The sequence below is a fragment of the Lipophrys pholis genome (genome assembly GCF_963383615.2).
Source record: "Lipophrys pholis genome assembly, chromosome: 16".
NCBI lineage: Eukaryota > Metazoa > Chordata > Actinopteri > Blenniiformes > Blenniidae > Lipophrys > Lipophrys pholis.
In genome coordinates, this window is record NC_137634.1 from 5165747 (window position 1) to 5191195 (window position 25449).

Genomic DNA, 25449 nt, shown 5'->3' on the forward strand with positions numbered 1-25449 from the left:
TCACAGCTTTATTATTCTCCTCCCTCCTCTGTCCGCCCCTCGCCCTTCTGGTTTCCCTGCCTCTATAGCTCATTACAGCTCATTACCGGAGCCTGAGCGCAGTGTGGAGAGGGTTTGAAGATGGTGTGGTTACATCTCGAGATGGGCGCAGCGTACAGTGCGGTGAAGAGGGGCCATGGCTTGTCAAGTACATGGCCTTGCACAGCGATCCTGTGAGGATATGCAGGAGAGTACAGGACTTGTTCAGGCAGCCTGCTTGCATTATTACTGTCTCTGCCGCAGAGCTGTCAGCACTCCTCACGGTGGCTCATGTGATTCACAAGCTGAGGGGATGTAACCCAGGGCTCTGAATGTTTTTACCTTTCCTGCGCCGTCCATTATGTTCTGCCGGATCACAGTGAAATTACAATCTCACTGATTATTTCAGCTGCCGAGTGCAAGGGTAGCAAAAAAAAAGGAGGGGAAAAAAAAAATCAGTTGTGAAAATCAGAAAGTGTGTATGCAAATCTACAGCTTGACGGAGATGGTAATCTGTGTGATGCGGCCCGCAGTGTTCTGGCTGTGTCAGCTTGTTGAGGGAGCCTCATGCTGCCCCACAGTTGCTCTCAAGTCAGCGAGTTTCAGCGCTCACTTGCAGAATGAAACATGACACAGAGTGCGGGCCCTCCAGGGACCCGAGAGGTCGACGGTGAGTCATCAAAACCTACGCGTTGGTGCTGGGCATCATTTCTCCACAGTATGAGGACGATCCCTGCCTTTTTGTGCGGACTGTGTGTCAGCTGGGGCTTGGGGGGGGGGGGGGCATGGCTCCCGTGTGCAGCGTCTGACAGCCATGATGGATGATGGTTGGCTTCACCGGTGCTGCTTTTTTAAAAGCTTCAATTTGGCATTCACATGCCTTCACACAATCCCCGACTGCACCGAGTGAGACTAACTGTTGTATGTTTATGTCCGCAGGTACACAGAGGAGGAGATCCGGCAGAAAGTGAGCACGTTCAGACAGATGCTGATGGACAAAGAGGGTGTCATCACCAGGGAGGGCTCACACACACAACCAGTGTAAGTTTTGTGATGTGCAACATCAAGGAAATAACATGTTCCACGGTTTTACCTTCAACACATGGATCATAGCACTGAGATCATGATGGGCAGAGAGATCGTTCTTCATCACAACACTCTCTCTGTTTACCATATAGTCTGATTTATATCAGAATACATTCTCTGCTCTGCCTCATTTTCTCGCATACGATCATCAGAAACTCATTCTGCTGCGATGGCAAAGAAATAGACAAAAGAAACAAACCCATTTTTGCTTTATTATAGTTTAACCGGCCCAGTAAAAAGGGCCTCCAAGTGATGGCAGTAAAATCCTGATGATGTTTGTGTGCTTTGATTGTTTCTACTAAATTATGCGAGAGGGTCAGAGGAGGGCAGAGATGACCGCAAAAATCTCTCCAAATAAATGCATGCATGTGAACATGTATGTTTGCAGACAGATGTACTAATGATTTGACATACAACCCCAGCATATGCCTCACTTCATCATGGACCGGGCAGCTTTCAGAGCTCAATTTTAACTCCACATTATGTGTCCAATCCAGGAAACTGTCCAATCTGTCTGGAAACTGAAGCTCAGATGATAATTTTAAGAACAGTTAATTAAGCTCAGTGGCTGCAGAAGAAGAAATAGGGGCTCAGAATTAAATTACTTGGAGAAAATGAAGGTATGCAGAGCTGGTAGCTCATGTAAAAAAGAAACGATGCACTTTTCACAGATGGATAAGGCGGGATCCACTATCATCGATGTTCTGGACAAATCCAATCTTCCCCCCTTGTAAAGATTAATGGTCTTGGTCATGGAACAATCTAGAACAATCACTACTGTTTCAATAGTTTATCGAACAGATGAGTGTCATTCCTGTTCTTAAAGTACATATAAATGTTTTTATTTAGTCTTAAATGCATTTAGTATACTATTTCTGTTCCTGTAGTATTTTGCCTCTTGGCCTTGACTAAGACATTTTATATTAAGAGACTTCCGAGTGGAATAAATGAGAACTAAAGATGTATTTTAAAAAAAATCCCTGTAGGCCAAACAGAATAATACAGAAGACATATTATGCTGTAGATATTTTACATTTTTTAATATAAATGCAGCAATTAGTGTACAGTTTTGGTTTCACGATCATTCAGCGTTGAGGCCGAAACCTACAACTAAGTAGCCAGGTGTTGGTCCTTTTCTACAATTGTCTGTGGGTTGTTGTGCTTAACTAACAATGCAGTAGGATTGTTTTACACTCACTGAAAGATGCACATTCAGTGTATTTGACAGTATGGCAGGAATACTGTAAACCCCCTGTAAAATGACGCCATGACAAAAATAACCATCACAGTGGGTCAGTGGATCAATGTCAGTGAGTGGATGACAGTTACTTCAAGTATCCATGAAATGAACATTTCACAAGTCTTATCCTTGATCTTGTTGTTCATTTATCTTTTGATTTATATACTTCATGAAGTTAATATCTTTTCTCTTCTTGTGAAGTGCTGACTCATCCTGGCTACTTGTTATGGCAACCAAATATTCAATTTATCAATATAAAAAAACTAAACAAATAAAAAATCTGGCTTTTTCATTGCAAAGTCACAGTTTATTTGTCCAAAGACATCACTGTGAATAAAATACTATTTAAAGATCAGATAGATAGATAGATAGATAGATAGATAGATAGATAGATAGATAGATAGATAGATAGATAGATAGATAGATAGATAGATAGATAGATAGATAGATAGATAGATAGATAGATAGATAGATAGATAGATAGATAGATAGATCTTTCACCATCCTTTCTTCACTCACGCACACTTTTTGTAACTCGTACAGCAATTCAAAAAGGTTGATGGGAAATTAAATGCAAAGTGATCAGAAATGCTTCATAATGAATAAATCTAATAAAATCAGACAGGAATAAATATAAAACGCGAATGAGAATTGATTTTAAAAGAGGTCGTGAGAAATGGCATGCCTCTCTAATAATGTCTTCAGGCAGCCACTTCCACAGCACACAGTCCATAATTGCAGAAGTGCAATAAATTTTAATTTGAGTCCTTACCTTTTTGACTGGCAGTGCCTTTATCCGAGCACAGAGGGAATGGTTAAACCCCGGCGCTTTGGAAATAATCAGCAGCATTTTAAAGTCTATTCTGAACACTGCTGGAAGCCAATGAGGCAAAGATTGGCATGATAATTGTCAATTTGTTTAGCATTAAGCCTCGTTCGAGCATCCAGCGCGAGGTGGGAGGGAGAGCGAGGAGAGGTCTGAGGCGAAGCGTGGATCAGGTGGAAGTCATCAAAAAAAACAACACAGAGCCACACCCACAACTTTGAAAAATGGTGGAGATAGCAACAGCAGGTTGGAGGCGAGGCGCTCCTCCGGAGTCACTCCATCACGCCGTGTGTGTGTGTGTGTGTGTGTGTGTGTGTGTGTGTGTGTGTGTGTGTGTGTGTGTGTGTGTGTGTGTGTGTGTGTGTGTGTGTGTGTGTGTGTGTGTGTGAATGATGGAGAGAAGCGACGGCGACCCGGCTTGCCGCCTGCGGACTAATGACTTGTAATGACGCTGATGCTTCCTGTCTCACAGACACGACTGATGATTCTCCCTCCTCTGCACTTCAGCCGGTGTCTGACATTTAAATGAGAAGGAGAGGCCGACGAAAAGAGTCACACACACTCTCTCTCTCTCTCACACACACACACACACACACACACACACACACACACACACACACACACACACACACACACACACACACACACACACACACAGACACAGACAAGTAAAGTAGCATAAACCTTTTTTTGCCCAGAGGAAACAAACGTTGAAGATACAGAAAGTTTTGTTTGTTTTGCTTCTCACATTAGTTCACTCTCAAGGGCACTTCTGACTCAATTTGGGATGTCTGCACGCGCCCCAAATTCTGCAGCTTTCCCTCTCCGGGAAGGCCTTGATGTGGAAAATTGAAGAAGCTGGTAATTTTGCAGGGTTGTTATCCTCCCACTTCTCTTCATCCTCCCCACTCACCCAGGCATTACCTACCCCCTCCCCCACCCCCCCATATACACACACACACACACACACACACACACACAGTAAAACATCAGTAGACATGAGCATTGCAATATTTTGTCCGGTGATAATATATCAATCTTAAAAATACATTCCATTGATTTGCCGTTAAAAGTTTGCGAAGATTGAAGGCGGGCTGTGGATTGTGTATTTGGAAATGCCGCAGTGGGACTTCAATGATTGGAAATACACATCCAGCACTTTTAATTGCTTGAAAATGTAAACTCATTTATCCAGTTTTAGGCACAAGGTGGTGCATGCATTATACTCAGACAGTTTTACTAAATCGACATTGCAAATTCCACTTTAATAGAGAATTATTGAGTCAGAACTCCTGGAACTTTTCCAGTTCACGTGCACACACACAGAATTACAATTCTATCAGTGTTGGGCCTTTTTTAATCGATGTAATACTTTGCCAGGTGTTTTTATTCTGATCTTAACCATTATAACCTTGATCCTAACTTATTTTCTTTCTTTCTACATACCATAAATCCACAATGGTTATCACTGACGTGATGTATTCTTTAGCCATCAGAGTTGTGTCCCTAGAACCTCATCCTAAATACACATAAAAACTATTATTTAGATTGATTTCATCCCCCACCATACATGTTTTAACCCACAAGTTTCTGTTACTATGCTCTCACATTAATAATGAGTGGTTCTCTGTCTGGCAATCTAATGGTCGGTCTAGTTTTGGTGGTTGCCAGGAGAGCGGTTCCTGTCTGAGTGTAAAGTTTGGTGGAGAAGGGAATATAGTGTATTATGGTGTTGGCTGGTTTTTGAGGAGTTGGGCTCGGCCCCTTAGTTCTAGTGACAGGAACTCTGATCGCTTCAGCATATCAAGACATTCAATTTCATGCTCTCATGCGAGCCAGGCCTTCTCGTCCCACATCAGTGTCTGAACTCATTAATGGTTCAAAATTCCCATAAACAAACTCCTAAACTTTGTGGAAATCTGTGGAAATCTGTTATAGCAGAAAAGGATGAACCAACATCTTATTAAATCCTCTGGTTTAAGAATGGGATGTCACTCAAGTTCATAAGCGTGTGAAGGCAGGCGAGCCAATACTTTTTGCAATATAGTGTAGATGTGATGTGTAAATGAACGACTTCTACCTCCGTCACACTGCAAATTATCCTGCCGCCCTGAGCCTGTTTGACTTTGCTCAACTGGGAGGTTTTATTCCGATGCCGTGTTTCCCTCGGGGACCGGTGGCACTGACAGGCCCGGGCCCCTCAGCTGTAGCTTAATACTCTTCTACACCGGCAATAAAGAACCTGCAGTGAGCACGGATGTGCTGGCTCATAACTGTTCACCGGTGTCCCACATCGATTTCCTGCAGAATGGATGGCAACACAGAGGCAGAGGAGGCATGCACAGTGTAAAGCCTCTGAGCCTCGTTGGCTTACAAGCTGACGATGACCCTCAGAATCTGATGAAATACCTCAGACTGCCCTGTTTTCATCGGGAAACGAAGGCTGCATATGTGATTTGACTGGCGGTGGATCTGCTTTGTGGATTTGTATCGTTCGGCACTCGCTACATGAAGGTTGATCGTGGATTTGCTCCATTGTGCTCCCCGCACAGTCAGTACTTTAAAGCAGCTGCGGCACTCTCCCCTGATTCTCGTGAATAAAAGTAAGTGGTCCATCCTCCCCTCCGCAGGAGCAGTGGAAATATATCCAGGCCTCCAGTAGCTGTCTCAGACAGGATATGAATGAGCTGCTCCTCGGCATGCTGCAGCTCTCGGGAGGGCCCGGCCACAGTCCATCACTGCCCCGTGGTCAGCATGGAGGCTGAATCAAGGGGCTTCCTACAATAAACACAGGAACAGTCGCTCATCTGCCTAACAGGGGCGCTGTCTGGACTGGACAGATGCCTCCTGCACATTGGAGCATGGCATCAATTAAGAGATTACAGGCTCGATGGGGGAATGAGTTGATTTATCACTAATGACTAAGCACAGGGACCACTAGATAGTTTAAATTGTTGTTAATTGCTCTTTTTGGCTGTGCTCCTCAGGCCCTACAGGGAATCTGCTCTGAGGGAAACATGACACAAAAGCTGGCAATTAGAATGAGCTTTTTAGAAACGCCAAAACCAGACAATGAATGTGAACTGGACAAACGGCAACAAACACTTTCTCTGACAAAATGTGATTGTTTTTGGTCATTTAAAAGAGACAACACATCTTCAATACCACTTTATCATTCAGGGTCATGGGGCACTGGAGCCGATCCAAGCCGCCACTGCAACTAAATCAAATGCATTTAAATACTTTAAGACTTAAACCCCAGCAGCGACGACTAAAAATCTGATAGATAAATAAATAGCAAAGAAGTGCTTAAATTTTAATTTTCACAATCATATCAGTTCAAATAAAGAATTTTTCCATAGACATCACATTCTACAGTATAACTTCCATCCATCCATTCATTTTCTCCCGCTTATCCATTTCCGGGTGGCGGGGGTGGCAGTCTGAGCTCTGTCACCCAGATCACATTGTACCGATTAAGAACCCTTCCTGCGGGTGGTGAGCCCACGGGAAGCACAGTATAACTTTTCATGGCAAATACAATCAAATTTAAAAGGATTTCACTTATATAGCACTTTTCAAAAGTTTGAGCAGTCCCCCAAGCACTTTATACTGTTTATCACATTTACCTATTCGCACACATTCATGTCCCAATGGAGGCGGCTGCCTCCTGGAGTTCAGTGTCTTGCTCAAGGACACTTGGACATGTGGACAGGGGGAGATGGGAAATTGCACATAGAACCTTCTGATTGAGAGACGACCCTTCTACCAATAGAGCAACATTATACTTTCAGCATGAAAAAGAGTGTTAAAATGCATGCATTGTTGCATTTAAAGAGTATCATTGAGCATCATTTAATGTAAAAAATGGTTTAAATCCAGTGATTTCCTGCCCCAGTCCGAAGGCTGTTATTGCCCCACATGCTGCAGATGTGTCCCCCGCTACCACGCGCTTTAAATGAACTGGACGGGTCATTATCAGGCTGCCCCATCAATGCAGTTTAAGTGCATATAGTTGCCATTGAAAATCAATTTGCCGCCCTATCGGATGCAGACCGACCAACTGTGAAGTCTCATGTGTTGCACTATTGTTTATACAGTGAACTGCGATAAGCACAACATTAATGGGCACTTAAGTGCAGCAATGCAATAGAATAGAGCAGGGATTTTCTCTCTCCTTGTGCTGGTTTGATGCTTTCTGAATTGAAATACATTAGTAGGTCTGTGAGTTTGCAAGTATCAAATGGGCACAAGCGTGCTATGGCGTGTAAACACGTCGGGAAGCTTTTCTATTAACGGGATGCCCTGAAGGTCGCGTCTGACAGACGCTGCAAAATATCTCAAACTATCCAATTAGCGCGTTTGCCTTTATGAATATGTCTCCCGGATCATGTGAACTACTGGAAGGAGTTTATAATAATCACTTAATGTACAGTGTGCAATATCATTTACTACCTCGAAACATCTTTTTTTCAGTAGCTCAGACGACCACTGTCGTGTAAACAGACACTCAAAAGGCAACGGACGTTTTGCCTTTTCGCTTGAAACATTGAAAGTGTTATTCTAAAGTTGATGTCACGCTGCTTTTTGGATAATTATCCACACACAGTGGTGTTGATAACCAGTCCAAGCGCCTTGTTCAGCCTGAAGGTCAAACCTTCAACTCCTCATCTGGAGCTTTTCAACAGCTGGCTGGTAACAAGATGGATTTCAAGGAAGCTTTCTGTGAGTAGCTCGAAATGAGATTGATCACAGTTAGTACTTCAGTGCAACTTAATGTTTAAAAAAGAAAAACACCCAAAAAAACCGACATCTGTGTGTGTGTGTGTGTGTGTGTGCGTGGTTTGTGTGTGTGAAATGTCAGCCTCTAACGGAGTGTTTTCCTATACTGCGAGCGGTTTGTAGGAGCCAGGCTGCTTACAGCTGGCTTCTTCTCCTGCGTTGTTTTTGTCACACCGGTTCTAATTAACATGATTTTTGTGAAGCGTGTCGATTCATCAGTGCTGCTGCACGTGTGCGTTTGTGGCGGTGAGGTTATTCTGCCGTTGCCTGGGCTCCAGTGGTGCTCAGCCAATTAGAGGCTCTGTTGCTTTGTACTGTGCTGACAAACAGCCAGTCCTCTCCTCTCTCTCTCGCTCTCTCTCTCTCTCTCTCTCCCTACTCAACATCGCTTATTTAGTCTTTTACTTTAATCTGACGCAAACATTTCATCCTATGTGTGCTGTATTTATGAAGACGCTCCGTCCTGTGTTTCCACAAGTCGCCTCGCTCTCCTCGTCTCATTACTCCTGCCTGTTCTCATCTCTCTGCTTATAATTGAGGCTGCACGCTCAATCATTGAGGTTATGTCTTTGTTTTCATCGCCGCGATGCCATGCCACATGTTGAATTTGTGTGGATTGGTTGATGGGTGGGGGTGGAGGAGTGATCCCAGAGCGCTGCACACTTGTGACGTAGTGCAGAGAGGCGCGACAGCGTCGGGTCGTTCTTCATGTCGCTCTCTTAAGGTCAGATCTGATGGAGAGGAGAGGAGAGGAGCGGGGTGCATCCATCTGTCAGTATACAGTATGCATGAGAAACAAGTGGGAAGATATGAATTCCACAAGCTGAACTGTAAGAGTGTGAGAGCGGCCGGCATGAGGGATTACAATTACAAATGTCAGTATAAAACTTAAGTCCTGCCAGTGTTCATTGGGTTGGGCTGGAGTCATATACTAACGCTCCTTTACAGAAGGTGGTGATAATGCTTTGTAGTATTAGTTGACAACCACAATTTCACACTGTAAGAAAGTTGTTTTACATAAGCTAATAGAGCGTGGAGAATCACAGGTACCACGCAGAATGATAAATGCGTTTCTTTATAGCCCATTGAGGATAATGATGTGTTTTCTGCAGTGAAACACAGAAATCCTTTCAGCGATCAGAACTCAAGAGAAACAGATCAGTTTTATTTCATATTGATTTCCCGATCCCTCCATCTTCTATCATCCGTCCATCTTTGGTTTCCAGACCTTTCACAGCCCCAGGCAAGAGGGAGCATTGGAGCCCCCAGGTAGCAAAAGCATTCTGGGTAAATCACAGAGACAAAGAGATAATACTACTTTTTAATGCAAGACATTTACTTCCCACTGTCTTTTTACAATCCTCCTCTGGGTTTGTATTTGTTCATTCAAGTTGTGCTTCATTTTTCATCGTATTTCACAGCAGCAGCACAACAAGCAGCACAAGCCAGCCAACAAGTATCAGGGTCCCAACATGACCTGTCAGTTTTAAGAGGGTTTCAAGTTGTGCCACTCATTTCCATGATATGGACAAAATGTTTTCTTCAAGCCCAAGGCGTTCCATCGTATTCTCATTGACATGGACCACACAGATCCCAGGCAAAGGGCCTACCTTGCTCACGTCTGGTTGGGCACCAACACTTCATAATTCATGATGATCATGCAGAGTAACTCTGAGCTGGCAATGTCTTGTGATATAAACGATATAATGAGGACGGATCAGCATCATGTGTTGTCCAAGGCTTTATCTCTTTATATGTGATATTGTGTAAGTTAAACATCAATAATACATCAGCTGTCCATCCATCCATCCATCCATTTTCTTCCGCTTATCCGGGGCCGGGTCGCGGGGGCAGCAGTCTAAGCAAGGACATCAGATGTGTTGAACATATTACAACTTAATATCAACACTTACTTCACTTTGTGTCGTCTACAGACTCTAATGTGTGGCTTCAATAGTCTTGTTCTCTGGACTCAAAAGTGTGGTCCATTATTCTAGAAATCATATGTGCATGTGATGGAGGAATGAAAAGTGCATGTAGGGGGCGCGGCCTCAATAGCCTGGCAGTAATCTGCTGCGTGTTATGTGCATGCAATAGAAAGATTCAACTGTAATAGCATGAAATGTGGTTGTTTTATTCAGGAATATGCTCAAATATGTTTACCCCAACTATATTCAAGTTCCCCATTAAGAGCCAAACTTCAATTTAGTAAATTCCTGGTTTATTAACATTTATTCCCATAAATTCTCATTTATTCCGATGGAAAGTTTCCAACTTTGAAAAAGTCTTTGTGTTTCCAGTGTCAACCACCTGCACTACCCGCCCGACGACTATGAGGGCGCTGAAGTCGTGGCCTACGAAGACGGAGACTACGAACACGACTACCACAGTGACAGCAGGTAGCCTGGGGAGCTTAGAAACACACACACACACACACACACACACACACACACACACACACCCCCCACACACACAGGCATTGTGTGCAGAGCAGCTGTCGCCACATAAGCGACAAATTAGCTGGCGGTCCCACGGCTGCCTGTGTTAGCTTCTCAACATATAGACTAATGTGATCTCAGGATGAAGACATCAGAAAGCACCAGGCACAGCGATGGCCTCCACGCAGCAATAAACACCCATTATTATTTGAAAGCCATCATACAGATGGTCATTGGGACCCCGCTCTCTGTATGTGGCACTTTGTGGACAAGATTAAGTGTCATTTCCTCCAAGTGATTTGTTGTTTGGATGCGAGGACAGCGTTGCGCGAATATTGCGCTACGGCTCAATGAACGGAGGAAATGAGGAAACACACAGTTATCGTCCAGTTGTCGACGCGGCGGCAAATAACTGTAATCTGAAATGGAAAACTGGAAAATGATTATCATAGCAATCACTGGTGGATGAGTCCCGCCATCCTCACGCTGGTTCTCTCTCTCTGTTTTTCTCCGTCTGCGGCCGATTCAGGGTGAAGAGGAAATCAAGCAGCTCTCCATCCCCTCGTCCAAAGAAGAGGAAGAAGAAGAAATCAGGCCGTCGGAGGAGCCGGTGAGTGGAAACGGCTCCCGCTGATGAAGTGCCTCCATTTGTCCTCTGCTGACAGAATTATTATTCCTCCAATTATTTTGGTGTGAATGTTGCAAAAGAGCCATCAGATAGCGAACCTGAGGAGGGAGGGCGGGGAGTCTTCCGTTCGGCTTTTGACGAGGTCGGCAAAAGATGGGAGAAAGAGGGCGAGGAGACGAGAGAATCAGAGGGAAGAACAGAGCAGAGAAAAGAGAGCAAAGAGAGAAATGAGCCGAGCTGCTGGAGGATGACACCTCCGTTTAGCGAAGCACAATGCCACAAACCCCAGTCGTTCTGCAGTCACGGTACGTCTGCGTCTCCTTCTCTCCATCAACAGGTTCGGCAGCTCCTCGCCCTCCCGCAGAGAGAAGAAGAAGAAGAGTGGGAAGAAACACAAACGTGACAGGTGTGTGTGTGTGTGTGTGTCACATCATTATGAGTGAGAAACCTTTGACTTCTTCAGAGTTTGTCCTCACAGCGAAGGAGGTCACACAGGTTCATGGTTCATTCATAAGAAACAGAGTTCTTACTGAAATCACTCACATTTCTCTGCTGGATTTGTTTTCCACTTGACAACTGTTAAAAAAGAAAGAGGAATGAAAGAGAGGACAACAGGTGCTTCACAACATTCAATTTAATGTGCTTTACTGTCTCAGAAAAATCCATGAAAATGACACAAAGAACATTTTTTAAAAAACTCATTGGAACTGCAATAAAACACTACAAGCAGGTCAAAGCAGGGAGAGAAAGTGGAGAAGAAAATGGATGCATAAAAGGTGGAAAAAACAAAGAAAAAATCCAGAGGAAGAAAAGACGGGAGAAGAGGGCAGACTTGGTTTAAAGCAGGGGTGTCAAGAGTAGAAGGAAGAAAGGCAGAAGGAAATGTAGAGAAGGAAAGACAAAATCAGAAGACTGTGAAAGATATTAGGGAGACTGGAAAAGAAAAAAAGACAATTGAGACATAAAGAGGGAGGAGAGTGAACAAATGACAAAAAAATGCAGTAGAAAGAAAGCATTTGTCAGAGAAGGAAAAGGAACAAAGATAACCAGAGAATAAAAAGTATTAAAAATAAAACAAATAACTAGTCGTAAAACTACAATAAAAGGAAAAAAAACAGAGGAGTAAGTAAGAAGAATTGAAAAGCCGGAGAGTCTGTTAAATAATGAAGAACAGAGGTGTGAGTATGAATTAGAATAAAGCTGGAGAAAAAAAAGGAAGAAAACAACTACTGAGACGAATAAAGGACAAAAAAGAGAATGAGACAGACTGAAGCAGCACAAAGGAAAATGGACAAAAGTCAGTTTCAGGGTGAATGAAAGGAGGAAAGAAAAGAATGAAAAGGAAAAGGTTAAAGACAGGGAAGGTGCAGCGGAGAAATGAGAAGAACTGCAGAGGACAGTAAGATCCAGCGAAAGCAGGAGTGGAAGAAAGAAGGGGGAAATGAAAGCAGAAGAATAGAAAGAAGAAAGATGCTCGTCCTCCTGACTGCGAGTGGAGCGGAGGCTAAATGTGCTGCTCTGATAACCCAGTGTGGATGTTTGGTGCACAACACAAGAAAAATGAGCCTCTCTCTAAATAGCTGAGCATCGCTGCACCGGCCCGCTCCGCCTTCCCAGCCCTCATCCATCCACCTCCTCCACCCAAAAGCCCCCCCTCCCCCTTTGTTCTGCCTCCCTCACAGCGAGGATGCTCTGCATTGCAGGTACTGTTGATAGATGAATAATGTATCGTGGAGGAGGGGGGGGGGCCTTGCAGGGTCCCTCCTAGGAGAAATTCTCCTTTGATGCTCCTCTTAGTTTACTGAAACTCTCCAGTTTCTCCTGATTAGCATCTCGCTTTCGGTTGACAACTCGAGCCTCGTTTGTGCGGGTCGCCCCCGGCGTTCCCGTCCTCGCCTTCAGAAGGCGTGGCGAGGAGGATGAGAGCAGAAGAATGATGAAGAGTGTCTCCGCCCCTCCTCTCGCAGAGCGGTCTTGTACTCCGGGCCGATCCCCTCCAGTGGGAGCTCTGACTCACATACATTACTGTGACAGCTTTATTACTCCCCTTTCTTCAGCCCAATCCACACACTTTGATCGCCCCCACTCTGCTGCATGCCGTAGGTGTGGAAAAACAGCAGGGGGGATGTAGGACTCTTCAGGAAAATAGCTACAACTCTCGCCGAGCGGCTCGACTAATCACCATGGAAACTGCAACCGGGGTGAAAGTGATATGAAGGTGATGTGTCAGTCCAACGCTGAGGACTCTGCGACGGCCGGCCTCCTCAATTATCACTCTCCGAAGAGGGGAGTCATTAAAGGAGACTTTATTCCTGCCATGTGGTTTCCACGGGCAGAAATTGAGAAAATATGGCGGTGTTGAGCTGCTGTGGGTTGCAATCCGGCTGTGAGCGTCTCTCGGGACATCTATGGATGTGTGCATGTGATTCAGATTGCAAGGACAGCACATGTCATTAAAACAGCGGGAGAACATGCTGGAATATTCCCTCCAGGAGCAAGTGAGAACTGAAAACTATGTGTGTGGATGCATTTTGCATCATATAGAAATATCCATCCCTCCTCTGTGGCGCTGGAACCAATCCCAGCTTACTATGAGCGAGGGGAGGATCCACCCTGGACATGTTCCACTGGACAAACAAACAGACAGTGACAGACAACTGAGGATCGCCGTGCGGCCTCCGATAGGATTATATCATTTAATATTAGGTCTGTAGAGCAATTTTGGAAATTCTTTTCTCTACATTTAAGCATAACAACATCTAAAGTTGATATATGGATGTTTTAAGTCCATTTAGTTTGGAGGCAACTGTCAAATCTTCCATTACAAAGCAAACTAATGAATGTGAAAATACAGCGATTTACTCATCACATTAAACAGAAAACAAATCAAATGATTTACCAACAATCTGTAGTGTCATAAAATACAAGCCATTTCAGAGCTCTAATGCTTTACACCATACACACAAACTACAAGAAATGAAAGCAGGGACTAATATATCGTTTCACATATAGACAACCTAGTATATATAACTGCAGCATGGTATTTCCTTATTTGTTCATGCATGTGAATATAATATATATTTAAAGAAATAACTCATTAGAAAGCTTCCTCATGTAAGTTATTTAAGTAGATGTTTGGTTGTCTCACTAACATGATACGCTATGATTTCTCTTTTCAAGATCCACGTCTGGCTCCAGGAAAAAGAGGCGATACAGGTGTGTATGCAGCAGTAAAATTAAGCATCTTATTATGGCGTCGCCACTCCTGAAAGCTTTGTTGTGTTCATCGCCTGTTATTATCATTTCTGCCTGCTGATTGCTGTTTATTGCGACGGCGGTTGCGATCTGTGTGGAGGTGAGCGGTTCGCTGCGTTTCCCCCGCTTAGACGCGCGGCGCTTCATTATCTCGCGTGTGGCTTCTGTTTCAGATCAGGAAGCCCGAAGAACAAACACAAAGACAAGAACAAACAGAAGAAGAGGTGAGACACACATGGAAACACCACCTGGAAACCTCTACCACACAAACACCATCAGCACAGAGTTTGCAGCCAGCGTGCATTTTCCTGCATTCTGCAGCGGGTAGGAGTAATTCAGTCCAGTGAAACAAACAACAGGCTACAACTGGAATCACGCTCAGCCTCTCATAAATCCTCTGCTGGTATTTCACACCCATTATCTCAGACTCATGCAGCATGGGAACGAGCATAAAGCAGCAGAGATTGACTTCTGAGCTGGGCCACGGCATGCGTGTCCCCATGATGTATGCACACATACACATGGCTTTTTTTTTTTGTGTGTGGATGTGTGTGTGTGTGTCTGCATATGTGTGTGTGTGTGTGTGTGCGTGTGTGTGTGTGTGTACGTTTTTCCCTTCATCCATCAGGTCCCCTGGAGAAACCCCCAGCAGGAGTTCACAGCGCCAAGGCAGCTGCTGCAGCTCTCGAAGTGCCTCCCTGTCCTCCACACGAAGCACCTCCAAATCTCCCACCAGGTACACACACACACACACACACACACACACACACACGCACACACACACCGAGGCTGTCACACACTGATAATGCCGTAGCGACAGCGGCGCGGTTGCCCTGGTGACTGTCAGTCTCTCGCTCATTTACTCGGGGCCCTCGGGGGGATAGATTAGGATACAAATGGGGCTCCTCGCCATGTCTCATAATAACCCCCATTAAACGGCTGTGATATCTCACTCCGCACTCATGTTCACTTTGATGAAAAAATAATCATTGTTAGTCACACTGTTAGTCACTTTATGTCTCGTGGACTTCTGCGATTTTTCTCTCTTTTAAAAGCAGTTGTCTGGCGAGCGATATGACACATTTCACCCTGGTTGGCTTCAGTCAAGACGTAAAAAAGTTTGACTTTGACATCAAAGTAATGCAAATATGACTCTGCTGTACTGATTTTTGAATTCAGGATATCTGAAGAAGTGACGCCGCACTGATATGTCAGATGTATGTTGGAGACTTTTCACACAATATTTGCACACACACAGTGATATTGATTATTGAATGAATTCAGTAAAGACTAGAAATATTATACTTGTTTATGTGGCATTAGGTTAAGAACATTGTGTTTGTCTTTACTGATGATTTAGACGTAGACGATTTCATATTTTATGACTGAAAAGTAGAAAATTCCAATATTTTCATTGCCACTTTTTACTCTTTCCACTCAGATTAGAGAGGAATTGCCTCTTTACCTTGAACACTGATGAACGAATGAAGCGTGTACATGTAGAAAAAAGAGCCACTTTGTTTCAGGGCTGTCGCACCTTAATTACATTATTTCGCTTCTTTTCTTCCTCCCCGCCATCTGTGTGATTGGCTGGAAGGGGAAACACTGGATCATTTTGTTCCAACTCAGTTATAATGATGCAGCTGCACGCATTCAAACTGAAAAAGAGAATTAACGGTATCTGCTAACTCCCTTTTTTAAATTTTCACTAATTAGTAACTGTAATCAAGTAGTAATTTTCAGTAATTTGTCCAGTAAAGTTTGATCTGTCACAGTAACCTCGAAATATTGAGTGTGTTTGTGTTTTTTTGAGCCAATCAGACACCAGGATTTCGTCGTCATCGGGCAGTTCTGAGTTTTTCTGAATCTATTATCCAGCAATTCTCCAAATGAATGTCAGTTTGCAGTGATCCTCTATCCTCCCCAGCCATTAGCACTCCAACTTGACAGCGATCTGTTATCTTTACAGCTTGTTAATACGGGGATATTTACAGAGGGGGATTGTCAGCAATCAAAAACAAATCCAAACCGCGCCGCTCAGTGGGCAGAGATGAATCACAGGATGTAATTGGCTCTCTTTGTAACATGAACGCGACTCTCCTTTCTCAGGCTGAACTCCAAGCACAAGACGGACGGGCAGAAGGCGGCGGGCCCCTCGCTGTCCCCCGGCCCAGACGGCCCCGCGGCGTGGCACAACGGCGACCACACCCAGCGCGGCCGCAACGGCAAGGCCGGCAGACTCAACCACGCCGAGGCCGAGAAAGGGAACGATGTACGTAATCTCCTCCACTTTGCTGCCTCTCCCCCTCCTCCTCCCTCCTCCTCCTCCCCCCTCCCTCTCCAGTGGTATCTGCAGATATGTTTTAACCATCTTCTTAGCCCCTGAGACATTTCTCTTTATTTGTTGTTCTCTGGGTTACCAGTTCTGATTGGTTATTCAACGGTGTCATGTTTTGACATGTGAGACTCCCCTGTCCTGTGTGGGAAAACTTGCCGCTCCCGCTGCTTCCTTTCCGGCTCACTGCGACTCCTCTGCCATCCCGTTTTCAGTTGTTGTTGTTGTTGTTTTATATCTTTATTTCTTTCTTTTTCTTTGTTGTTGTTGTTGTCTGCCAGTAACAGAGAGACTAAAGGTCGTGGTGTTTCTGTTCGGAGCACAACATTAGCATAGCACACCTGGGGTGGAAATATGAGCCGCACTGGTACGTGATGACTCCTAATGAGTAAGAACAGGGGAGGGAATGAGGTGTTGTTTCTTCCCGAGCAGCCACCTGCTGAAGTACGAGACAATTTTATCAACTAAAGTTGAGTCAGGAACAGGTGTGAATGCTCTGAAATTTCAAAAAAAAAAAAAAGTCAGAGACATATCAGAGAAAACGTGTCAATCTGAAGTGACGGATGAAGTCTTAATCCTCTCGTGTTGCGTGAGTCGCAATAAGATGTGTGACGGTGCTTTAGAGTGATAGAAATCTGCGATTCCTACTACTAATCCAATTACCCAATGGAGAGCCGTGATCCGAGCGGGGCAGAGTCAATCAGAGCCACGAGTGGATTTCTGCTGACGCATGAGGAAGATTCAATAAGTACAAGAGCAGGGGAGTTGAACTGTGTGGGTTTTCTGTGTCATAATGAAACATCTGGAACGATAGGGAACTTTTTCTACTCAATAATTAAACCTTGAGGAGAACCTTTTTAGAATCAGTCAGTATCCATCCATCCCACAATGGTGAAACTTGTTGAATGTGCCACATGTATGTGGCCTCAGGTGATTTTTAACTGATACTCGAAGCACGTCGTTGCTGGCTTATAAGACAATAATAATAAATGAACAGCTGAAACAGACTCTTTTAAAGTTATGAATATATTCAACATGTCATCATGATAGAATGAAATAACTGTGATTTGTGTAATTGAGAGGTGAGGCTTTTCATCATAGGGTTATGGTGGAAAAGTCAGTGTGTCTCTTTCATAAGAAATTTATGATAATGATGGATTTGTTTTTGAGAAATGCCTCTGCAGTGGTGAATTCACAGCGGGAATGACTTTGTTCAGGGATTTATTGGTAATCTGATAGCACAAAAGGACATTCTCTTTCATGTTTATACGTTACACTTATATTAGGTCACAGGGTTATATTAGGGACGCTGCATTTTCCCTTTGAGCTTATCAGCAGCACACGTTCTGAAAGCAAAGAGTAATTAATGAAGCTCAAAGTCTTTAATACGTCTAACATCATTTTCTGTGATATGACAAACATAAAACTGATTTATTGCTGCTTGGCACAAACATTAATATCAGCATTCATCAAAATTAGAATCACTCATCTGTCGCTCTGCCTGTAGGAGTGAAATATTTGAAATATTGTCATTGTATTAAAAAGGGAGAAAACATAATTGAAGACAAAAAAAGTCATTATAATGATTTTCAGTGTTTTCAGGGCAGACAACAGACGATTCATTCAGCTTTTAACCAGAGCTGAAGGATAATCAGCAGGAGGAATCAGAGCGTTTCATTTAACTATATTTTAAAGGACATCCAGAGGCAATTCAGCAGTTATAGTATTGTTAGAGAGTAAAGGTGTGCACAAACTCCGCAGAAACGGAGAAATCTCTTGACGACTGACGTCCGTCTCTTCTTGTTCTCAACACGTCATCTTGGCAGACCTTTAGTTTTATCGTGTCCTCCAGCATGAGTGATCGGACACAAGCCTCCTACGTTGGGTTTCATACAACCATAAAGTGTTCCAACCGGAAATGACTTTCTTTTTTATGAGCGACTTGATAAAAACAAACTCATTTCTCTGTTCTTGTGGAGTGCAGATCCACTTTCAGAGTGTCAGAGAGCCTTGCTTTACTCAATGAGCAACCAAACCGGCCAATCACAGTCCAGCTTTTACTAACTATGACACAGTAAACTCAAAACCAACCAGCAATTCATCTTTGACTATTTTAGTTATACCCCTTTTTATTCAGGCTTTTAGAACTCTTTGAGAGAGCGAAGCACTGCAGCTCAATCTAAAACGGCCCTTTTAGAGAATAAATCTGTCACCACTCTGTCCTTCAAATAAAAAAAAACAGCCTCTCAAACCCTGAAGTGCTATAAATCATAAACTGCTCCTGCTCGATGGAGAGCTGCTCTTTGTTTGTTTTGGCACCTTCTTCTGTTTCTGTTAGTCTCTGATGAGCCTAAAGGAGCTTAAATCACTCTCTGTTATTACGGGAACGGGCTCAGCCCTGCATCTTTAGACGTTTGGTATGATGGCGCGTTGTTTTGGAATAAAACGGGATGGATGGTGAAATGAGGTTTATCTGATGAATCTGCACCGGCTCTAATGTCTCCTGATTCCTACTATGAGCTTGCATGTGTCTGTGAGGTCTCTCTCTCTCTCTCTATATATATATATATCTCCCTCTTCTTATTTCATTCATTACTGTTTTGTTCTTTATCAGTTTCATGAAATAAATGCCCAAATCTCTCTGTCTCGTTTACAAAAAAAGCACTCAAATGCTTTGGAACTGGACCAAGTTGGTTAAACTGGGTATGTGTAAGAGTTTTCTTCTTGTCAATACAGTTTTTCTTTCTTCTCAAGCACACGCTCTGCTCAGTGTTAGATCCTCTTCTCCTCCAGGCGTCTAACAGCTCCTGCCAAACAAAAACAAAACAAAAGAAAGAAACCAGCAGGGGCTGAACACATGCTCCTCTCTGACTGCTTTACCTCACCACGTCGACGTGCATGTTGCCTCTAGGTGGCAGTGTCTCTCCTGCGTCCACTCTCATGTGCTCAGGAGAGAGGGGTGTGTTAGATCCTGCGCGGTTCAGTGAAAGAGGAGCATGCGATTGGCTCACTTTGATGAGATGCTGACACTGAGAATTGATCAAACTCAAAGTGAAAGTGGGAACCAGAGGGTGGCTGCGTGCGACGGATCCCCGACGTAACACAAGGTTTGATTTCACTGCAGCAGTTGTGTGATTCAGCAGCTCTGGGTTTTGTTTTGGGGTTTTGTTTTCCTTCTCTGCCTGTCATCTCTCAGTTTGTGTTCCTGTAGTGGTTCTCTAGCCCGGTTTGGATCTGTCTGGTTCACCGTGTGGGAGGCCGTCCAACAGACGCCAACCGGCTTTTATCAAACACACCCGTCGTTCTCCTTCAAGTCTTTTCTCTCAGAAAACTCAAAACATGAAGCGACGGAATGACTTCATTTTAAGAACTTAAGTTTAAAAACCGGAAAACTTGATTTGAGTATGAAGGAAACAGTGAGGCGATTATTGGCTATAAATATGCTTGTACTATTTCAAGATTATTTCCCTTTTGAATGGAACCACATGCATGTGTGGGATGAGCAGCAAAGATGAGCTTATGGCTTCAAATCATCTCTGCCAATGCAAACCTGAATACTACCATCCGCTTCTACTGTACAAGCATCAATTTCATTACTTTCTGTGCATAGTTGCATTCACATTTAAGTTTTTATGTGGCAAATATGAAACTATTCTGACAAAATAGTCTGACGTTTCCTAAATTTAGAGTTTAATTAACCAGTTTATTCTTTTCTGACACTGAAGTTGGATCGAGTTTATTCTCAGTTTCAACAGCAGAAAAAAAAAAGTCGGTGTTTGGAACCTTTGTTTCCATCCAGTTATTATTTGAAGCAGTTGAATTAGTTTTACAGAAATAGTTCCGTGATTAAGTTGGTTCAACTTGACATTTAGCACTTTGTACTATTTCAGTCAAACTGACAGAGGAAGACATGAAAGTGTCTGAAAATACAATGGAGACAGTCAGTAAATACAAACCCTTAAAGGTGCAGCATGTACATTTAATCCGTGCATCTTTTGTTTACGATTTAATCCGATATTTATCTGACTGACTGATATTAAGAAGTGACATATATATGAAAATATTCCAGTACATGCCATCTGTGACCACTAGATGTCACTGTATGACAGCAGAATGTTGCTACAGTACCACGAAAAAAACAAAACAAAACATTACTACTATATTTTACTGACAGGACAAGAAAAGTGTTGGAATGAAAACAATTAATGTGACTTATTCATCAGTGAAGCTTATTTTTCCAGATACGAAGGCCCCGTTTCCACGGCAACGTTTTAAAAGCGATGCGGTACGTTACGACACTGCACTGCACCTTTAAGGTCCATGTCGAGCCTCCGGGAGGCAGTAATGAGTCTGATTCGACACATGAGCTAGATCATCTAGATCAGGAATTAGTTTTATCTGAGAGAAAAGACTGGCAGTGAAAGACATGTTGGGTTTGGTCTGTACGGGAGTCTTTGGTCGCCGCCTCCTCCACGCTGGATGAAAGCGTCCCAGGCGGGGCTAGGTCCTCTTCTTCTTTATGAATGGATGTCTTGTTCACACGTGGACTTTTGGGAGAAGAACTCTATCGGACGACTCACACATTTAACGAACGTGATTCTTAAAAAGGGACCCGAGCCATTTTGAAGCGTACGCTGCCCGTTCACAGCAGATTTGACAAAGCTCCTGAAGCCCCCACACACACACACACACACACACACACACACACACACACACACACACACACACACACACACACACACACACACACACACACCTTCTGCAGCACCTGTGTTTGTAGTGATAAACAAATAGAAAAGGAAAGCCTTGTAGAAAGCCGGGCTCACGTCCAAATAAACAAACAAACAAACAAACCCCCCCCAAAAAAAGGAGTACAGAGGTGCAACGCTGCTGGAGAAGACCCAGGACAAAATGTGACTGGGGTCCCTTTCTAATGTGCCAACTCTTTAGTTTGTCCATCTTAGCAGTGACTGAGCCCTCGTCTTCCTCCTCCTCCTCCTCCTCCTCCTCCTCCTTCACTCTTTCACCCTCCTCCACCTCTGCTTCCTCTTCATCTGTGTCCTGTGTCACATCTCACTCTTCTTGTCTTTTCTTCTCACATTATCTTTCACATTGGTCAGCATGCCCTCCTCTTCCTCCTCTTCCTCCTCCTCCATCCTCCTCTTCCTCCTCCTCCTCCTCCTCCTCCTCCATCTTCCTCCCTCCCGTTTTGATACAAATATGGCTGCCTTTGTAAAAGCGAGAAGGACCATGCAACTCATGTAGCTCTTAGATTCATCTCCTTTGTTTCTGGTTTTGGTAATGACTTCCATCTGGACTTTTTTTTCTTTCTTTCTTTCTTTTTGTTGTTGTTGTTCTTGTTATTTTCCTCCCCCCCCCCCCCCCCCCCCCCCTTTCCCCCCGCCCTCCTCTTCTCTTTTTTACTTTCGACTTTGAGTTTTCTTCCTCCTGAGTCTCTGGACTTGATATGCAGCTTTTGATACTAAAAGAGGTCATTGTCTTTTTCCCATTTCGCTGCGGAGAACATTCCTTTCTCCTTTTTTTTCTTTTTTTCTTTCTTTCTTTCCTTTTTTTGTTGATATTGCATACGTGTCACTGATTGAAATGGAAGGTAGGTAATGCTTTGCCTACGCACGTGATCTTTATGCAGATGAGAATGTGACAAGCACCCTAGCCTGAGTGACGTCAATGTTTCTCTCTCTCTCTCTCTCTCTCTCTCTCTCGCTCTCTCGCTCTCTCTTTCTCTCTCTCTCTCTCTCTCTCTCTCTCTCTCTCTCTCTCTCTCTCTACCTCTTCTATTGTTCACCAATGGTATTTAACCAAATTAATTCATCAATTATGATTTGACTCGTAAAAGATTGGATTACGTAGAGCTCTGGTTTTCCTCTTTCCTCCTTAACTTCACTCTGAAGTCCAATATCCCGCTCTATCTTCCAGGTCCATTTCTTTTCCATTTTTCTTTTCTTCTTTTTTCTTTGTTTTCAGGTAGAATGCATTCCTGTTTGTCCAGCATCTCTCTGTCTGTCGGTGAATTAGTACATCTGTCCAATTATTTTTCTTCTTCATCACATTGATTCCTAACGTTTCATAAGCACCAGTGGTTGTGTGTTCTCTTATTATTCCACCTCGTTCTCACTCTCTCTCTCTCTCTCTCTCTCTCTCTCTCGGTCTCTCTCTCTCTCTCTGGTGGAGATCAGCTCTCCTCTCTGTAAGAGTCAGTCGGTGCTTTTGTCGTCTACCTTCTTAGAGCAGTTCACACGTTAATGCATGCAGAAAGAGCCAGCTGTGTTTGCTTTCATACCGATCAAGAAAAAAGAAAACTCTTCTTCTGGCCTGCTTACAATGAGCGGCGTCTCACTGTGCATCACTACTTCCAGTCCCCAAACTCCCACTGAACCGCCGATCTGAGTGCTATTTTGGTCGAATGCTTAAAATAGAGGTTCTGTGCGGCTTTAAAGGAGGAGGCCGTCGCCGCGCGGTTTATTTCTCACAATCAACAAATGCCGTGAAAAGACCAAAGACAAGCGAGCGCGAGTCTGTCGATCAGTACCTCCTGCTTTCTCACACACAAACCCCAAGACAGAATTTAATGTAGGGCACAAATATGGAGTTAAAAACAACCTGAATCAAATATAGTAGCTTTATTTTATAGCTTAGAGGAGCCACACAGATCAGTTTGATTTCGACTGGGTCAAACTGTCAAAATTATATTGTGATAACCTATAAATAATATAGATAGCTTCTTAATGAGGCCTGCAAATTATGTCGTATGTCGTATAATAAGTCTGAACTCCTATCAATGAAGCTAATTTTATTAGCATTAAGAATAGAAATGCAGGTTTAACAGGTGAAAACATTTTAACTATCTATCAACAGAAACAATTCAAAGTACATGGGGTCATTAATTGCTGAGAAAAAGCAGTGAAATAAAAATTAAACAGGAAAATATGTTGTTAAAATCTTATACATATATGTCATTTGAATACATTTAAAGTTTGTGCAATTCCTGAGTGAGTCCAGTCATCGTGCAGGGAACCGTGTTTTCTTACGTCCAGATGACTTGATAAACTTGAAAGAAACGAGTCACGTTGGGTTTCTGTTTCTGTAAAATGCTGGCATGGATGTGACATGCAACTTCCTGATAAACCAAATGAAACCACTAAAGAGTATCCAACAACCAAAGAGGAGACTTCATATTTTCCATAAGAAAAATCACAAAATGAGCAAAGAACTTTATACGTTTACTCTGAAATTTACAATAACTGAAATACCAGGATTGTGTTTATATAAGGATTAAAAATAAATAAATAAAAAATACAGATGCAGGTCAATAGATCTGCTCTTTTGTTGTTGGTCTGGAGCTTTTAGTTGCTCCTAATGATGCAGTGCGACCTCCAGTGGACCAAATAGAAACAGCAGGGAGATTATTGGTCATTTTCATACTTTGTGAGGCCAAATTGGACCCAGTTTTGAAAGAAGAAAGATTCTGATGTCCTTCAAGGCATACAATCACTTTCCAATCAATCAGTAAACATATGGAATTAAAGTTTTATAATCATACATTGACTCAAGAGTTTTTGCCTGTTGGGATTAACATTAAATGTGTTTTCTTAAAACTAAATACAGCTGTGCAACAAAAAGTATTCACATTTAGAACAGTGAAATATAATATTCACATATTCTAATCACAGTCTAACACCTGTGCAGTCGCAAGAAGATATGTATACATACATGTTGTTAACCAAAGTAAACTCAAATGTGAATGAAAAGTAGAGTTATCGGGGATTAATTTAAATAATACATCAATACAGATATATTTTGCATTTGTTACATTGTGATTCTCAATAACAACGAGCAGATTGATGCTAAATTGAGGATGCAACATGCATGAAATGTAGGAAAAAAAAGAGTAAAATCCAATTTGTGCAGAAGTAATTTGCAAGCAGCTTTCTTCAGAACAAAAGCAAAGAGTTTCCCCATTAAAAAAAAAACTGAATTATTGTGTGACTTCAATTAAAGAGCTACACCACGAGTGCACAGAAATCAAACTAAAACATTTAGCAAATGTTGGTTTTGGTCTTTTTGTGGGATTTGATGATATACATCGTGATATTTATCTGTAATTTAACCATTTAAATCATTGCAGAGGTGTAGTAGTCTAAAATGAGCTTCAAATCAAAAGAGCTAAAATGTTATTTTGTCCGGTTTTGAAATGCTCTTAATGTCAGTCAGTCCCAGAATAACCAGATTTCCTTGACGTATTGAAATAAAGACGCTGCTGCAGCAGCTTTCTGCCGCTTGTATGAAGGAAAAGTGATGAGAATGAGGCAGTGAGGCTGCAGTGGAGTCCCAGGCTGCCCAGTGGCAGAGCCCAAAACACAAACCACATGAAGAGGAAAGAAGAAAAGAAGGTGAGGGAAGTGAGGCTTTGCTCAAGGAGCCGAGCGCCGGCCGGGGCCCAGAGGATTGACTCTCTGTGTGAGGGACTCCCTGCACATTGTGGTTCTCCTCTTTGCTTTTCAGTTCTTTTCTATTGATTTCCATGCATTGTCTCATGAGTCACTGGCAGGGAAGGGTTTTGTGTCTTTTTCTCTTGCATTTTGTGAATCTAATGATGCACTTATGTTGCCCCACTTTTCCCTTTTCTTCATACCTTACCTACTAAAGGAGGGAATACCACTTTATTGGTAAGTGGATGTTAACCAGAAGGGAGTTAAACAAGATTAACCATTTGAAAAAAAAAAAAAAAAAAAAAAAAAAGATGAAAGAAAATGGGTCGCTGTGCACATCTCAGCAATTGTCTTCAGGAAAATGATAATAATCCAGAAAGAGAAAATTGAG

At 43.0% G+C, this 25449-nt stretch overlaps 1 protein-coding gene across 1 annotated transcript in view; it reads left to right on the forward strand.

Moving 5' to 3' along the window:
- Positions 1–25449, forward strand: part of srrm3 (serine/arginine repetitive matrix 3) — a 93539-nt gene that overhangs the window by 61597 nt on the left and 6493 nt on the right. Inside the window, exons 3-10 of the mRNA XM_080483963.1 lie at positions 958–1059; positions 10253–10351; positions 10920–11000; positions 11356–11424; positions 14199–14234; positions 14447–14497; positions 14902–15009; positions 16383–16545. Of these exons, the coding sequence (XP_080340089.1) occupies positions 958–1059; positions 10253–10351; positions 10920–11000; positions 11356–11424; positions 14199–14234; positions 14447–14497; positions 14902–15009; positions 16383–16545 (709 nt within the window). The remainder of the gene's footprint in view (positions 1–957; positions 1060–10252; positions 10352–10919; positions 11001–11355; positions 11425–14198; positions 14235–14446; positions 14498–14901; positions 15010–16382; positions 16546–25449) is intronic.